The 19,952-nt window shown below is 31.9% G+C and overlaps 1 protein-coding gene across 1 annotated transcript in view; it reads right to left on the bottom strand.

Moving 5' to 3' along the window:
- Window positions 1–693, bottom strand: part of LOC141659948 (uncharacterized) — a 4,342-nt gene extending 3,649 nt beyond the window's left edge. Inside the window, exon 1 of the mRNA XM_074466891.1 lies at window positions 9–693. Coding sequence (XP_074322992.1) covers window positions 9–490 — 482 coding nt within the window. The 5' untranslated portion in view covers window positions 491–693. The remainder of the gene's footprint in view (window positions 1–8) is intronic.
- Between the last annotated feature and the right edge of the window lie 19,259 nt (window positions 694–19,952).

Below are 19,952 nucleotides of genomic sequence, written 5' to 3'. Positions count from 1 at the left end.
CTCCTAACCCGTCCCTATCCACCCACGTGTCCATCACACATTCCACCTTCACGCACGACTCCACTAACCTCACCATCTCTCCCATCACCAACCTATCATTCCCCGCCACCTGTCGTACCATCTCTTTCCTATCAAAACTCAACCAGATCGGAGAGTTTCTCGCTCTCACCGGAATTTCTTTCTTCTCCGGCGTCTCAGACAACAAAGGCAATGTCACCACCGTCTCTCCACCGCTCCATGACCCGCCGGAACTCGATTTCTCCGGCGAAACCTTCCTCCTACCAGTCCCTGCCCTTTTACTCCCATTCTTGACGTACCTTCTCTTAGGTCTTCCATTTGTACCGTTCAACTCAACACTCTCCGGCACAGATCCGGCGCCGGAAGAAGGAAACGCCGGCTTGGGTGCAATCGGCCGGTACTTGAGCATTATTCTATCAACTTTGGACATATCATTATACCTAGCTATACAACACCCTCCTTTCCCCTCCATAACCCTAGCTCTCTCTCTCTCTCAATCTCAATCTCTCCAACTTTATATTTTTAGAATTATAATCTCTTTCTCTCTCTAGATTTTTGGGGAGAGGGGGCAGGGAGAGAGATATAAAGAGAGGGAGGAGAGAGATAGAGAAAGGACACGTAGTGAGGTGTAACACGTGGGAGGACAGTGGCTAAAACAGCGGAGAGAGATGATTGGTTGAAAGAGAGACGTGGCAAGACAAGAAGTGGGGTACAGATGGATATAAATAGTATGATTGGCGGAGAGATTAGCGAATAGGAAGACAAGGAGTGTCTAGTACAAGGAACAAAGGAAGGGCACGTAGGGGTTGCTAGTGGTTTAGATAACGGACATCTGGACGAACGTTGTTTTAAGTTGCTATTAGTAGAAAGCTCAGATCTAGCCACGTTTTTCGGGAAGATAAAAAAGTCTCTTTATATATGGGGACTAGTTACATTTTATGAAGCTCTTCTTTCAATGCCTATTATACTTTTTTTTTTGAGTAAAAATGCCTATTATACTTATACCTCCCGTTAGAGTATAAGTTGAACGGGTGATAAACGAAGGAGGTGCTATTGCGTTAAGGATTTTTGTAGTATGGCTGTATGGGCTCAGAGCGTCTTCAACAAATTTTTTATATAAATTATTAAGTTTAAAAATAAAGAATGGTGCTATAATTTGACTTTTAAGAAATTTTTAAAAGTTCTTTAAAAATTTAAGAGTCTCTTTTTTTTTTCTTAATTTTAATACTTTCTATCTAACTCTTAAATTATATTTTACATTAAATAATTTTTTCACTTTCTTTCTCTCTCCTTCTTTTTTTGTTTCTTATAATTTTAATATATTTTTAATTATAAAATAATATATAAAAAGTGAGTTTAAAAATTATTGTTGGAGATTAACCTATATTATCTTGCTAGAAACTAATTTTTTTATATTATTTTTAAAGAACAAACTAAGATTCTCTTGGAAATTCTCTTATACCTTATAACATACATTAATCACCGAGTACTATTTGCAATTTTGATCGGATGACTATTTATTATTAGTGATAACTTTTGTGCGTAAAAGGGTGTTCAGTATTGTTGATAGATAAAAGTTAATAAAATTTTGATATCTAATCTTTTATTGTGCTGCTGCAGTAATATAGTATAGATAATTTTGGCAAAAAAAAATATAGTATAGATAAATAAATCAATTTTAATGAGATGCTATATTTATTGTTAAAATAGCAAAATTTATAATTATTGTCAAATATAGAACTAAATATAAATGATGTTATAATTATCACGTAAGTATACAAGTGTCAAAATGTATTAAATAATTAGAATATATTTTTATTTAAATATATTTAATGCTTTTTTGCATCTCTTTTTAGAGCATAAATTTTATGTTAACATTAAAATCATTTTTTAATTTTAAATTATATTAATAAATACATTTATTTTAACACCAATGAACTTACTCTTAGGATTAAAGTCTTTTTAGGGTTCGTAATTTTTAGATTAATTTGTATAGAATTCGTAATCTTTTGACTGATATTTATAAATTTAGGCTAATATTTTTCTATCGAAAGAAACAAATGAATCTCTGGATATTGGTAAAATATATATTTTTAAGAAAAACGCTAACTAGAATATTCCGGATATGGTCAAATATAAGTACTTTTAAAAATGATAATCAAGGTGCTTTATTGATGTGTTTTTATATTTATATTTTATTATTATTACTTATCTATATTTATATATTATAATAATTTGTAGTTTGGTTAAACACTTATTTTGGTTATTCCTTTACATCATCACCGTCAGATCTTCTTATTAAATAATCAAGATCTAAATACTAAAAAAATACACTCCACACGTTTTCATGAACAACAAACATTTATATTATTATTTATAAAGATACATATAAGTTCTCAAGTTCGAATCCCGTTAACAACAAACATTTATATTATTTATAAAGATACATATAAGTTTTCAGATTCGAATCTCACTCATCAACAATATATATTTACATTATTATTTATGAATGAGATCTAATCAATTATATACTATTTATACTATTTAATTCTAATTTGAAACTATAATTATATAATCATTATTTAGTATTTAATTATTTATATAGAAATTTAATAAAATTATACAAAATAAAAATATATAAATATTAGTCAAGACCCGTGCATCGCTATAATAACCAGAATGAGATATAATTTGTAGTTTGGTTAACCCCTCATTTTGGTTATCTCTTTTTATCTTAACCGTCGGATTTTTTTCATCAAATAATCACAGCCGTTAAATTCAAATATTAAAAAAATACATTAAACAAGTTCTCAGGTTCGAATTCCGTCAACAACAACATTTATATTATTATTTATAAATATACATATGAGTTCTCAGTTTCGAATCCCATTAACAACAAACATTTATATTATTATTTATAAAAATACATATAATTTTTAAGTTTCAAATCTCACTAATAACAAATATTAACATAGATTTCATCAATCATATACTATTTATACTATTTGAACTTAACTGCAAATTATACACAATAAAAATATAATTATATAATTATTATTTAGTATTTAATTATTTATATAAAATTTAAATAAATTTACATAAAATATAAATAAAAATATATAAATATTAATTAAGACTCGTGTATCTACGCGTTTGTAAGTTAGTATTTATAAGAAGATGAAGTAGATTGGAGATCCATCGTCTCTTGAATTTGTAATCTAAAAATGGTATAGCCTATCGAAGCGGGTACTTGTCGTGGCATTGGTACTTGTTTTCAATTTTTAAGTACACATTTTGCACTCCCTCCCAAATTTTTTGTATTATTTCATTTTTTATTAAATTGATCGAAATTTGATAAATTTTTATGATTCATTATCTTATAAATTACAAAATTTAAAATATAAATATTAAAATAGATTAAATATATTTTATAATAATATAATTTCTATTTATCTATATATTAAAAATTGTTGGATAACCCTTTCCTAAGGTTTAATATCCATATTTTGGTTCGGATATAATTTTTAACTTTAATTAGACCCAGTGAACTATCCATTTTTAGGTTTGATATCCATATTAATTTTATAAAAGATACATATATTTATTATGACCCATTTTAATTATAGAAACTTTGCAATACAATTTTAAATATGAATTGTATTACTTATGATAAGTTTTTAATACAAATTTGAAGTAAATTTTAAATTTTGACGGATCTATATATAGAAATAATCTCATAAAATATATAACATAAAAATAACTTATGTAACGAAAATAGTTCTTAAATAAATTATATCATAATATGTAGATACAATACACTTATTATATAGATAACTTAATCTTTCAGAATTTTATTATATAATTTTAATTCTAAATTTGTTTATTTATTTTATTAAATAATTTTTGAAATATCCGTATGCAAAGCACGGCTCATAAATTAGTATATATTTGATCATAAAAATTCAAATAATGCAAAAGATTTGGGACATATAAAAAATATCACTCAACTCAACTATATGTATATACATATTTGTCGGACTAATTACCCGACTTACGCCACTCCAACGGATATGACGCATAAATAGAATTCCCTTCATTTCAATTTGTGTGAACTTGCTTAACTGGCACGCTTTTTAAAAAATAAAATTTATCTTCAATGTTAATTACAAAGATGAGATATTGGATATTTTTTTCTGGTCAAGAGATAGTCGATGTTAAGAAAAATGTATTATACGAATGTATAATTCGGATAATCTTAAATGTATGATATAAATGAAAGATTCTTGATATTTGAGACATTCAAAAAGATAAAATGTTTTACGTAAAATGGGAGAGAGAGTATAAAACCTTATTCAATTAATGAAACAATAGGATGGATATTTTATAACTAAAACAAATCCTCAATCATTGCCACTAAATTCAAATATAAAATCAATCAATCCAGACAAAGTCCAAATAACCGAATCCAAGTTTATAAATTGTATTCAATCCTCAACTAAATAAAAACTATATCTAAATTTAATCAAATTTCACAAAGGCCAGTATGCCTAGAGCATCAGATAAATTAAAGCCAATCTCGTGAAGTGTCGATGCGTCTAAAACACCAAATAAACTAAATTAATGTGCCTAGGGTACCAAATAAACTAAAACAATTCCTCGAATGACCAATGTGCTTAGCACAAAAAAATCTAAATAAATCCCGTGAAGGGCCACCAAATAAACTAAACAATCTCTTATAGTACCAATGTGCATATAGTACCAGATAAAAACATAAAAAACGGAAAAGGTATACAGATGTGCCTAAAACTACCCCATCATCAACACGAGAAAAAGAAAGAAAGATGCCCAGATAAATCCAATCTCTTCGAATAAAAAAAATTACAGTCATGGTTAAAATTCAAAATCATATGAGAAAAAGAAAAACATAACCAATATGTAGAATAAGACGAGAAAAAAACTAGAAAACGAAACACATATTTTAAACACAACATATGAATCCAACCCGATATAGCTCATTATCAACCTATTCCAAATCGAACCATAACTCTTTATATCATAATAAATGATAGGGGAGAGAGAGAGGGAGGGAGAGAGAGAGGGAGGGAGAGAGAGAGAATAAGGGTTTTATTATAATACGACTTGTTATGAATTACAATATAAGAGAGCTTATATAGTCAAAACTCGAACATAATAAAAGAAATTATACTAATAAGAAAATTATTATAATGATGAAACTATCCAATAATATAATATTATTATATATGTTAACAAGATAGAATCAAGTTGGCAAAAATGATATATGTATGATGTTAATCATTTCACACATGCATAATCATCATTTAAAATGATGTTGGCCAAATAAAGGGTTATATCTTTCACACCATTTGAAATGGCATCGGCCATAGGGGCTTTTTTATTTTCCTGCTTCGATACAAGCTGAAAAAGTTAACTTTTTAATGATGTAGAAGTATGTTAGTTTGAGGGCCGAAAATGACTAACGAGGTTGAATTTCGGAAAAAATAGTTCGTGGAAGCATGCTAACGAGCCTATAAAACATGTTTTTACATAATTTCTTTTAAAACTTTTGGACTGAATAAAAATATTAATGTCCTACTCAGATACAAGCCAAATAATATGACAATCCAGTATGTACAACTATGACAATTCAATATGTACAACTATGGTAAATAGAGCTCTGAAAACGACTGTGAAACATACATTTCGTAACAATAGATAACATTACATAATGACCATAAAACACCACAAAATGATAGTGCTCGTTTAGCCGTACAAAATATATATTAAATTATTAAGTCATTTATCATAATACAATATGTTAGGTCCCGAATTATCGTAGAAGGGGGTTTGAATACGATAATCACTAAATTAAATTTTTTTTCAAATATTTAGCGGATAAAATATTTAGTTCTCGGTTAGTGGTTTCGTGTTCTTGAGAGGAATAGTGTTTGGAACGATAAAAATGAGGAACACAAGAAATTCGGGGAAATATATATTCGTATATAAATTCTCGAGGGTGTTGCTACACTCCGGTAAATAAATTAACCGGCTAAAATCTAAGAACAATAAAGTTCCTAGCTACTACAAAGATTTACAAATCAAATCCTATACAATAATCTAACTTTTGTTTGTACTAGGATTTAATTACCGGGTAACGATTATAATGCCACTAAGAATATACAAGAATTAAATCGGGCATTATAACGTTACTCCGGTGAGAAGTTAAACGGATATTCAAGTAGCCTGAACTCCTCTGTAAATCTCCGCTTCTTGTTTTATCAGCTCTCTTTTTGTTGGAGAAGAAGATAAACAATTCTTTTTTTTTATCTGCTTCAAAGTGTAGTATTTATATACAATAAAATTGTGTGGCTGAGAATGAGTGAACTCTGCGGTGACAACTTTTTCTGTGGCGACAGATACAATTCTGTAGTGACAAGGGAGCTCTGTGGCGACAGGGAGAAGAAACCTTGTGTGGCGACAACACAGTACATACTTATGTACTTAACTTTTGTAAACAAAAGTTAAGTAACCACCTGTGGCGACATTGTCACCTGTGGTTTCTTTACTCCTTTTTTTTTCTTTTTTTTCTTTTATTCTTTCCTTTTTCTTTTGTTTTCTATTTCTTTTTCTTTTTCTTTTTTTTTTCCTTTTCTTTTCTTTCTTTGTTTCTATTTTCTTTTTCTTTTCTTTTTTTGTTTCTTTTCTTTTTCTCTTTTCTTTTTTTTTGTTTCTTTTCTTTTTTCTTTTTTTTTGTTGTCTTTTCTTTTAGTTTAAAGTGTAACTAAATTAATTTATAAAATAAACTTAAATATAACTTATATAAATAAACTAATTTAGATTTATAAAATAAACTTATTTAAAGTTTATAAGATAAATCATTTTAAGTTTATTTAATAAATTATATTAAAATTCATTAAATAATTTATTTAATTTAACAATTAAACTTTGAGCTTCGCCAGTCCCCTGAATTGTTTAGCTGTATACCCTGCGCACCTCTTCTCGTACTTTAACAGATAAACATTCAATCTAAGTACGTTCCTCAACTTAACAATCCTTCTATAAATAATACCCAGATTCCTTTCACGAGCTGTTGACGCCTAGTGCAACTGGTCTGGTTCACAGACGACTAACCCTGATTCAGGTCTTCGTATTATAACCTTGATTACATTGTTAAGCTTGCCTCAACTTTATTGCTTCAGACACTGACTGTCAATAAACAACTGTACTTTAACTGGAATCCTTTCTGGTACTTTAGACAACGTCTTCATTAACCTCTGTCTATACCCTGTCTTCAATTCTTCAGATTCATATACTTTATGCACTGTCTATCTTCAATCAATGCCAATACACTGAAATCTTCCGGTAGCACTTGTATACTGAATCTTCAACATTTCTGAAACCCTGAAAGTCTTTAACCTTTATTCTTCACTGAGGCATGGACATATTAATGAGCTTCTTTCAGTGACCTGTAAACAGACTTCGGGCTTTCATCTAATCTTCTGATTCTTTGTATTTGCCTTGTCTTCATTCCTCCTGATTTCTTGTGTAGACGTAGTATTATTAACCTGTCATGTTCTAGTGTTATTATCGTGTTGAGTTATCACGTAACTGTTCATACAGTTACGCAGTCTCACCAACACAATATTTATAAGTTGTGTACTAGTTCGAGCTATTAAAATGACTATACGAGAAAAAATAATTGTATGATTACAATTATATAAAAATAGAGTAGTAAACTCATCTTTAAATATAAGAGAAGTAAAGCGGGTTTCCCTTGATTGTGCAACTTAAATACTTTATTTGTAATAATTCAGTACTTCTTGGACTTTTTTGTTGGAGTGTAATGTATTACTTGTGAGCCATGAAAATAAATCTTTCACATTCTGCTGCAACATATTAAAGTATGGATGTAATTTGTTCTACAAGAAAATAGAAAGAACGAGATGGATAAATATTGGATTCCAACTAGGTTGAGGATGAGGCGGAAAAAGATCTTGTTGTGAGAAATCTTTATCCGAAAAAGAATAATTATTTAATTGAGACGGGGTTTTTGACATATGAGGAGAAAATTGAACGACATGTTGAAATATGTACTACAGAAGAAAGTTGATGAGGATGACGAAAAAAACAGCGGGGTGAGTGGAATAATCACGACTGATGTCTTCTGCCTTACTCGTTTGATTGTGTTTAATTTCATAAAAATTTGAATATAGTGTTCTCATTTTCATTTTCATGCATGTGTGACATTTAATGTCTGATTGTAGTGTTTGCATTTCTGTTTCCCATAATAAAAGCATATATAATAATACATAAAAATACCAGTTACCATAATTAATATAGTCTTACCATAAATTCTCAATTTTTACATTTTAGAATTTAAGATAAACATATTAATCCTTGATTTTTTGGTCAAAACTGATAAAGTATTGAAATCTACCTTTTAGTCTTTATTTGAAGTTGTATTATTTAATATTTACAATATTCATGTATTCTAAAATTTTATGTATTGTGAAGTTGTACTTCATAATTTATCGTTAATTTTATTTGTATTACAAACTTGCTTAGTTTACATTTAATAGCAATAACACAATCACCAAATTAGGAAAAAATAATAATATTAAAAAGATTTAAATAAGTGAATAGTAGCGATCCAAATTTAGATCACTACTATTTACTATGTTAGGAGCAATTGATGATATCAAACAGACACTATCAGAAACATCAACAGATGATGATTACAAGTATCAACGTATGATGAGTATAAACATCAACAGATGATGATGACGTCGACGGATGATGATGTCAATGGATGATGAGATCAGTATTTGTCACATCAATTGATCTTTGAAGAGGAAAAGGAAACATGAATTTTAAGTCGGTGAAGGACTTTATCTCAGAAGCAATTGTATAGGTTTACTTGTTGTTAATAGAATAAGATTCCTTATACATTGGTAGCTTTGTTCTATAAAAGCATAGTTTAGGTTCATGCTATATGCATTGCGGCATTGTTATATATTTCGCATAACCTAGCAGCTCTCAAGGATATTTGTTCATCCTTTCGAGAGAGTACTTGTGTAATAAGTTTTTATAAGATTGATATAAAACTGTTTGATTCTATTGAAGCTTTGTCTAGTTGATCGAATTAACTGTATTCACCCCCCTCTACAATTGATTAAGGGCCTAACAATTGGTATCAGAGCTTGCTGTTAACGTACAAACAGTTTAAGATCTGAAGATTGATCAACCATGTCAGACAAAGGAGAAGAAGAAATACATAATCTGGATCCGAAACCACAACCCCCAGCCACATCACAGATAAACAGCAACATGAGTAGGTATGAAGCAATCAAGGTGCCCATCCTGAAAGTGCATGAATATCCAATCTAAAAAGTCAGGATGGCCATGTGTTTGGAAGCCACGGATCCTGGATACCTAAGCAGGATCTATGATGGTACTCATAAACTAATGAAGGTAGTTGTTTCGGTTGCAGGAGAACCAGAGAAGATGATAGACAAAAACAGGAAGGACTACACACCTGAATATATCTCGTCAATCATGAAGGATGCTAAGGTTAGACATTTTCTGCACAACAGTCTTGATAGTGTTATGTCCAACAGAGTCATTGGATGTAAAATAACAAAAAAGATATGGGATGCTTTAGAAGTAAAGTGTCAAGGTACAACTGCTACCAAGAAAAACAGGAGGACAGTGCTTACTCAAGAATATGAGCACTTTGACTCAAGGGACAATGAATCCCTAACTGAGATCTATGACAGATTTCAGAAGTTACGGAATGACTTATCCCTTGTCAATAAAGAATATGATTTGGAAGACTCAAACTTGAAGTTCCTATTTGCTCTCCCTGAAAAGTGGGACTTTAAAGTCACATCGATTAGGGATAACTATCAACTCGACATCACATATAACGTCCCCCAAACCCGAGTCAGAAGTTTGGGGCCCACAACACACACCATATTAAACCTGTTATGAATATAATAATATACAGGTATGCAATGACCCTACTTACCATAATCCATGGATCGAAACAGTTTAAAGTATGTCCACAAGCCACAATCTTACTTATTACACAAACGTACCAAAACCCAGTTTATTTATTTTATATTGGAAGTTTCAACTTTATTACAAACTATAAACACAACCAAGCCACACATCTTCTACTAGTCTATTCCAATTCAACCTGGATACCTAGCCCGTACACTTGTCTGGGGATCCTCGCTACCATCAATTTTCTTTTTCACTGGAAAAGATATAAACAATTTTGCAAGAGTGAGCTAAAAAGCTCAGCAAGTCACAATGACAGTAACTGAGATGAATAATGATCAACTGAAATGATATAAGGAATCCAGTTTACTAATAAGCAATGATTAGAATTGGATCTTTACTTTTATTTAGCCTTGCTCGGGGTTAGTGCGTGACTGATCAGCAGCCTAATCTTGAATCAAACAATTTATTTAGCCTTTAAAATATACTCCTTTTTATGGAAAAGATTTTTAAAACAGAAATATCTCTTTTTGAAAATATTTTCAATAGTTGAACTAAGTAAATTGCATGCTTCTTTACAGAATGTAAACAGTTAAGGGAAAGGGTACATGTTATCACAAAAGTTCATATCTGGTGCAATAAGATAAAACAGGTATAGTAAAGTGGGTGACCATACTAAAAAGGAAAGGTACTGATGTATATCAAAATTTGGTGGTGCAAGCGCGGAACATCTATTGAAGGCAAAGGTGCAACAAGTCTATCCATTAGTCAACAAGTATTGTTTATTTATATTCCCACCAGAAGTCTGATCTTATATATCACATATTATTTTACACATATCAGCTGTCACATCCTCTCCGTCGTCTAGTTTCAAGTACTTCCCGGATCCATGCCAACATGACTTCTCGTTCCAGAAGAAAACCTCATACTAGAGATTACTGAAGAAATTTATCGTCATAAAATACCAAATGGAATTTCAAAATCAAGGAAATCGAATGAGAAGGAATAGTGAAGAAGATGTAGGTATGACTGAGAGCAATCATACAAGTACATAATATGGCCAGTCTGAGTACCGCATAGTTCACAACACATAATTTGGTGGCGTCCCACCAGAACCGTTTGTCACACAGACAAATAGTCAACGCATATCCATTGTTTTCCCCAATCGTCCAATAGAATCATCGAGAAGAGAAACAATGTTTAGATAGAAAAATTCACAAGAAGGGAAGGAGAGAATCTGATTTATAATGGAATCAACAAAATCTAAAGACGCACCCGCAACCGAATATCCAATAGAGTCGGAGTCAACAGGTGGAGGTCCTCGAATAGGTAATCTCACACTTAGAGGTATAATAGTTCGTATTGGTGCATCCGTCGCAACAGGTATTATGGTTGACACTGGAGGAAGAGCACGACGTGGATCAGATGACGGTCTTCCGACGAAAAGCTCCGAGTAATCAGATGATATCGAAATAAAGGAATCTGCCATCGCTGCTATCCTCAAATCACGTTGCTAAATAAGAATCTCGAATCTCGGTAAGAATTATACTAAAGCCTACTATTTAGTTATACTCAACTTCTTGACGTTCTATATTTTTATTACCTAATACTAATCTTAACCCTCTACCCATTCTCGATAATCTAGGCTTGTGGCAGTGACTTTAAACCGCGGCTCTGATGCCAAACTGTAACGTCCTCCAAACCCGGGTCAGAAGTTTGGGGCCCACAACACACACCATATTAAACTTGTTATGAATATAATAATATATAGGTATGCAATGACCCTACTTACCATAATTCATGGATCGAAGCAGTTTAAAGTATGTCCACAAGCCACAATCGTATTTATTACACAAACGTACCAAAACCCGGTTTATTTATCTTACATTGGAAGTTTCAACTTTATTACAAACTATAAACACAACCAAGCCACACATCCTCTACTAGTCTATTCCAATTCAACCTGGATACCTAGCTTGTACACTTGTCTGGGGATCCTCGCTACCATCAGTTTCCTTTTTCACTGGAAAAGAATATAAACAATTTTGCAAGAGTGAGCTAATAAGCTCAGCAAGTCACAATGACAGTAACTGAGATGAATAATGATCAACTGAAATGCTATAAGGAATCCAGTTTACTAATAAGCAATGATTAGAATTGGATCTTTACTTTTATTTTAAAAAAAATAAGGTTAGGCTGCTGATCAGTCACGCACTAACCCCGAGCAAGACTCCCAGCTTGCTCTATATACTGGATCCAAGGCACACATTGGCCTATTATGACCACGAATCTGGTCTGACCACGAATCTGGTCCACATTTATAATATCATCCAATTCTAAACAATTCAATGTGATAACCAATGTAAACCAATTGGCTAAATCATAAACAATGTTTATCCGGAAGCGTAGGGTGATTTACAATACCATAAAGGCATAACAGGGAATTCAAAAAGATTGGCTTTCAATCAGGGGAAGGTTCAGAAAGTAGAAGATCAAGGGTTCAACGGTTCCAAGAATTGGTCTTCTGATAAATAAAGAATAAGGGTTGGTATGTTAAGAAACTCAACATCAGAATCAGTATATGGTAGACATGTATTTGTGGAGTAGTATCGGATGTGTATGACTCATATCTGGGAATTCCAACAATCAACAGTTTATGAAGAAACAGGCTTATGGCTCAAGATCAATAAGAATCAGGGTTTAGGTTTAAGTACTTTAAAGTAATTGCATTATAGAATAATAACCGTTTAAAGTAGTTGTAACACAATGAAGAACGTTCCAAAAATATTTGCAATAATCAAGAGGGAAAGAAACACTTGCCTTATCGATTCGCTTTCACCTTTACTAGCACTTATCAATTGATTCTCACTCACTGACTACCTGCTTTCCCTTTCTACGTCTCGCTTCCTCTGTTAAACATCACATGTACTTATCAATACTCACTCTCATCTCGTTCTATTTGTTACAAGTTTCTAACTACCCTTCGTTTCACCCAAATCCGACGTACGGATTGAAAGTTATAAACAAAACAATCAAACAATGCACGTACAATCATATTATGCATCAATTAGACCATATACAACACGTAACATGTAAGATATTTAATTAAAATAATTAATCAAAGAGGACTCGGGGTTAAAATGATGTTCCAGGTATTTATTACAAATTTTTAAGCATTTTTTCGGAATTTAAACGGGACTCCGAATCATTTTATAATTAAATAATAAGGTTCGAACACCCGAATCTGGCCTTAAAATAATTTTATAATAATTATCGGGCCTTGAAAATAATTTAAAATAATATTATGAAGCTCGAAATTATTTTTCAGGATTTTTAAATCAATTTTAAATAATTAAATCTAATTATTAAATCAATTAAAATTAATTAATAATTAACTAAATTAATTAATCAATTAATTATAAATTAATTAATCAATTAATTATAAATTAATCGACTAATTAAAATAATTAAAAAATAATTAATAAAATAATTTCAATTTATTTTTAAATAAATTATCAATTAAAACAATTTTCTGAATTTAAAATAATCAAATAAATGTTTTTCTGATTTTTAAAATAATAAAAATATCATTTTTATATTAAAAGAAAACAGAAATCCATTTTATATAGAATTTTAAAATAGAATCCATTTTCTGAAAAATCTGAAAACTTCCAGGCACCAAACTGTAAAAACGTATAAACATAATTGTTTTTAAGGTTTTTGGATCAAAATCGGGTTTTGATTAAACCGACCGGGTCGGGTATGAACTGGAACCGGGTCGGGATGAATCCCAGAATCCGGCCACCGATTCAAACTCCGGCCAGTTCAATTCTGGCCTCAATGGCCATTGTTCTTCAGGGGTTTTGATGCTAATCGATCCTGTTTCGTCCCAGAAACACAAATCAACAAGATTTAACCACAAAAATCAGTTCAGCACGATTCTGGGGAAAAACTCGAACAAAACCGGTGAGAATCCGGTGAGTTCAATTGATCGATTTCCACGAATCGTCAGTTACTCTACTGCATACCATTCGATTGCAATTTCAAAAAGGATCACAACCATATCAATGAAATTAATAGATAACCCCTAAATAAGAAATTCCCAAATCCAATTGAAAACATTCAAAGTCAATAAACCCTAATATCATAATCCGAGAATCAAAATCACTTTTCTATATGATGCGAAGCTCAAAATCTGACATATTATATACCAAAATGATCAGAAAAATATTATCTACACGATTACAACATCAAATCACATCAACAACATCAAGAAAAAATTTTCATATTTAAATTCATATTATTTTCGAATTAAAACAATTAGACAGAAGATTACCTGTTATTTCTGGGTTTAATTTGATGATTGATTATGATTCTATATTTCGAGACCTTCGTTTTGATATATTGTATGCTTGAATCGGAGTTCGGTAACGTCCTCGTTCGTGCGTGATTCTCAGGAACGTATCGGTTTCTAGGGTTTTTCTCAGTATTTACTGTATTTTTTTACTGGTTGTAAATGAATAAACGAATAAAATGAAATAATAAATAGGCTATTTATATTTACGGAATATTGGTTCGTTCTGGATCATTTTGGATCGTTAAATTAGTTACTTAGCCGCTAAGTAACTGCAAAAATGACCCGATTTAATACCTGTATTGGATAATTATCCCAACCGGGCTTTTTATAAAATACCTTATACGAAAATAATGTAATATTATCCCGTCTTTCGAGAATACGGGTTTTGTTGATTCATCGAAATGATTATCGTATTAAAAATCTTGCGCCGGGCCACACACGGTTTAAACCGTAATCCGGATTGAAAAAGTCAAAACATGAAAAATGTCCGGAACGATCATATTAGGTTAGGAAGGAGTTTTCGGAAGAGTTTCGGGTTGTAAAAATGTAAAAACGGTTGAGGTTGGGCAATTCCCGGCCTTATAAAATAATTTTGTAATTATTCAGAAAATAATTAATAAATTCATAAATCAATATAAAATCATATAATATTTCAAAAATTACCAGAAAAATTCCCTAATTATCTATATTTTATTCTGGGTATAATAAAATTAAGGGTATTTTACAAATATGTCCCATTATAAAATCTCATTTATGGATATATCCCAATTATGATTACATTTATAAATATATCCTATATTCAATTTTTTTTATAATTCTAGACTAACTATAGTTAATTACATAACTTTATATTTTCAAATGACATATATAACCTTATGAGAATTTTGCACCTTTTTTCTTATAAATCCATATTACTACTTTGTATGAGCTACTTCATAGTCATACTCGTAAAATATCACAATTACACACACTGATTTCCTAGATAAAAAATACTACTAACACACAGAAAAAAGTGGATAGGAGAGAGAGACATAAACATTATTTTAACGATGTAGGAAGTGCATAAATCCCCCTGATAGATTATTGTAGTGTCATTGATACGACAATCAATGAGGTTGCTGACTTGATGCTGCTGGTTTTGGGGTAGTTCCCTTAGCCTGGTCAGCTACCATTTTGGAAATGACCAAGTTTACTTTTTTAAATAGAGAAGTTTTAATCTAAAGGAATATGGTAATAAGAAAATTAATCAAACCCCAATGTTGTCCTCATATCCGTAAAAAATTACATAGAATCAAAGATTTTATGTCCATATTTCATTGTAAGAAGTGATTTATTAAGTTGTATATTATATTAGGGGTATTTTAGTACAAAAGTTTATATTGATGAGTTAGTTATACATATATGTGAGTTATATATGAGTTTAAATTAACAATAGGACATATTTATAATTATGAAACAAAGTGGGACATATTCATAAACTAACTCATTATTCTGGGACATAATACACAAATTCCCTAAAATTAACACACTCACATTTTATCACATATATACATCTAAATATTATTATCAATCAGCAGATAATTCACCAAAATTCACATAATAATTATATAGAAATCATTCATTGATAAAATAATTACACGCGATATCCCGGATATTACATCACACCTCTGGATGAGATTTATGGAGTTCTGAAAACTTATGAACTAGAGATGGAGCAAAGGAGCAAGAGGAAGGGATCAAAACCTAGGCCAGTTGCACTCAAAGTTGAAGAGAAGGCAAAGGAGAAAGCTAGGAGGAAAAACTACTCCAAAAGGAAAGCCATGATTGCTAAGTCAGATACTGAATCATCAAATTCTGATGATGACTCAAATCCTGGACTGAATCAGATACTGATAGTGATCATAACAATAATGAAGATATGTATCAAATGGCTGCCCTACTGGTTAAAAATTTCAAGAAGATGGTCTACAAAAACTTCAAGAAAGGGAGAAGATTTTCCAGAAAAGGCTCCAGTTTCTCAGACTATGATAAGAGGAACAAAAGAAGAGTTATTGATTGGAAAGAAGCTACATCTGCAAAACCTGACAAGTCAAAAGAGAGATGTTACAACTGTGATGGACTTGGACACTTTGAAGCTGACTCCAGAAAACCCAAAGCTGAGAAGAAACAAGCTTTGATCTCAAAGAAGAGAAACTAGGATGATTCATCAGACTCAGATGATGGGATCAATTATGCTCTCATGGCGAATGCTGATGTTGAGACCAACACTGCTGAATTAAAGGGTGACATGAGGAATGCTCTAGTCTTGGACAGTGGATGCTCAGGACATATGACTGGTTATAAATCCCTGCTATCAGAATTTGAGGAGAAGGCTGGCCCAAGCGTTTCTTATGGAGATGGAAACTTAGGAAAAATCTTGGGATATGGCAAAACAAAGTGGGAAATGTCATCATTGAAAATGTAGCTCTGGTTGCAGGACTCAAGCATAATCTGATCATTGTGAGTCAAATCTGAGACAAAGATTACCATGTCAATTTTTATAAGGAGCATTGTGAAATTGTCAGTAAGTTTGATGACAAGATTACATTGACTGGTGTAAGATATGGTAGTCTGTATGAAGCCTGGGTCTCCACAGGAACTGATAACCCAGAAGTTTGTCTACTAAGTAGAGCATCTGTGAAAGACAACTGGAACTGGAATAAAAGACTTTCTCACCTCAACTTCAACAATATCAATGAACTTGTGAGGAAAGATCTTGTAAGAGGATTGCATAATGCAGTATTTACTCCTGATGGCTTATGTGATTCATGCCAGAAAGACAAACAAAGGAAGTCATCTTTCAAGAGTAAAACTGAATTCTCAATTCTTGAACCATATCATCTACTTCATATTGATCTCTTTGGTCCAGTGAATATTATTTCTATTTCCAAGAAGAGGTATGCACTTGTGAGTGTTGATGAATTTACAAGATATACATGGGTGTAATTTCTGCACACCAAGGATGAATCTCTATCCATTCTTCTTGATCATGTGAGGGAGCTGGAGAAGGATCAACATACAAAGTGAAGATCATCAGAAGTGATAATGGAACTGAATTCAAGAATAGCTATGTGGAAAAGTTCTGTAACTCAAGGGGATAAAATAAGAGTTTTCTGCTCCTGAAACTCCACAACAAAATGGAGTTGTTGAAAGAAAGAATAGAATTCTGATAGAAGCTGCAAGAAGCATGCTAGAAGAAGCAAGATTGCCTACCTACTTATGGGCTGAGGCTGTGCAAACTGCTTGCTTTACATAAAATGCAACATTGACAACAAGCATGAAAAGACACCATTTGAGATGGTGAAAGGGAAAAATCCAAATTTGAAATACTTTCATATATTTGGTTGTAAGTGTTTTGTTCTCAAAACTCATCCAGAGCAGCTTACCAAGTTTGATCTAAAAGCTGATGAAGGAATATTTGTAGGATATTCGTTGACTACAAAAGCCTACAGAGTTTACAATCTGAGAACAAGAATATTCATGGAGTCTATACATGTATCTTTTGATGACAAGAAGATAACAGGTCTAGAAGATGCAGATGAACATGACAAGTTGAGATTTGAAAATGAAGTACCTTATGCTGAACTTTTAAATCCTGACTCTGATACAGTAAGTCCTGATATCACTCAAAGCTCTGAAATTTCACAGAATAATGGAAATTCTTCTGACACTGACGCATATGTTGATGGGGAGGAACATGAATCAAATCCAGAGACTACTACGAGTGATACAACTCAAGGAACATCAGTAGAAAGATCATTAGACTCATCTTTCTCAAACTCTGATAAGTCTCAAACTCTGATAAGTCTCAAACTCTGATAAGTCATATACTGATAACTATGGGAACACTCATTCAGGGGGAGCATCAGGAAACAACAGTGGTACTACTCAAAGAAATAACAGAAAATTCATGGATCAAGGGGGAGGTTCTTCTTCTAGGAGTCAACTTCCATCAGCAAGAAAATGGTCTAAGTCACACACACCTGACTTGAATATTGGAAACCCTGACAGTGGTGTAAGAACAAGAAAAGCCACTCAGAATGAATGTATCTACCATTCTTTTCTATCTCAAATTGAACCTAAGAAGGTTGAAAAAGATCTACAAGATGCTGACAAGGTCACAACAATACAAGAAGAGCTCAATGAATTTGAAAGGAACAAAGTCTGGAATCTTGTGCCAAGACCAAAGAACAGATCTGTAGTCGGCACAAAGTGGGTGTTCAGAAACAAAACTGACAGTGAGGGCATTGTTACAATGAACAAAGCCAGTTTGGTTGCAAAGGGTTACTCACAACAAGAAGGCATTGATAAAATTCTCTTTTATAAATACCATGGTAAGGACTTGTTATTAGTACAGATATATGTTGATGATATCATTTTTGGATCTACTAATGATAAACTCTGTGAGAGATTTACAAAGCTAATGTAGTCTAGGTATCAAATGAGTATGATGGGAGAATTGAGTTACTTTCTGGGGTTACAATTTAAGCAGACTAATGAAGGAATCTTCATAAATCAATCCAAATACACCAGGAACTTACTCAAAAGATTTGGAATACATGACTGCTCAAATGCATCAACTCCTATGGCCACTGCAACCAAGTTAGATTTAAATACTGGTTCTTTAGTAGATATAACTAACTACAGAGGTATGATTGGCTCACTCATATATCTTACTGCTAATAGACCTGATATCATGTATGCTACCTATCTCTGTATAAGATTTCAAGCTAACCCTAGAGAACCTCATCTATTAGCTGTAAAGAGAATCTTCAAGTATCTCAAAGACACTATGAATATGGGATTATGGTATCTTAGAGATTAAGACTTTAAGCTAATTGGATATTCAGATGCTGATTTTGCAGGATGCAAAATAGACAGGAAAAATATTTCTGGAAGCTGCCAATTTCTTGGAGGCAAATTAGTTTCTTGGTACAACAAGAAACAAAAGTCAGTTTCCACTTCAACTGCCGAAGCAGAATACATTGCTGCAGGAACCAGGAAGCTGTTGTGCTCAGATTCTATGGATGAAGAATCAACTGCTGGATTATGAGTTAGAATATTCTTCTATTCCTATATATTATGATAATCAAAGTGCTATTGCAATGACAGAAAATCCAGTGCAGCATTCTATGACTAAGCATATCAGTATCAGATACCATTTCATAAGGGAACATGTGGAAGCTGGTACAGTAGAATTGATCTTTGTTCCAACAGATCAGCAAGTAGCAGATATATTCACCAAGCCTTTCTGTGAAGCCACATTCATAAGACTGGTGAATAAATTGGGAATGATTTCAGGGAAGTTCTCAAACTCTGATAATTAAGTCTGCTGATATTTATTGAAGCATGGTATCTTATTATTTTTCTGTACTTATTAGATATTGATTCTTATGTTAAATGCTTGATACCATGATAACATGCAAACTGTACTAAATGATCTTATGTGAAAATTGCATGTTGAACTACTGATTATGCTTATAAACTCTGTTATTAGTTGAACTTGTTTTGACTAATA

The sequence above is a fragment of the Apium graveolens genome, chromosome 5, assembly GCF_009905375.1.
Source record: "Apium graveolens cultivar Ventura chromosome 5, ASM990537v1, whole genome shotgun sequence".
Lineage (NCBI taxonomy): Eukaryota > Viridiplantae > Streptophyta > Magnoliopsida > Apiales > Apiaceae > Apium > Apium graveolens.
This window is presented reverse-complemented; position numbering and strand designations above follow the sequence as displayed.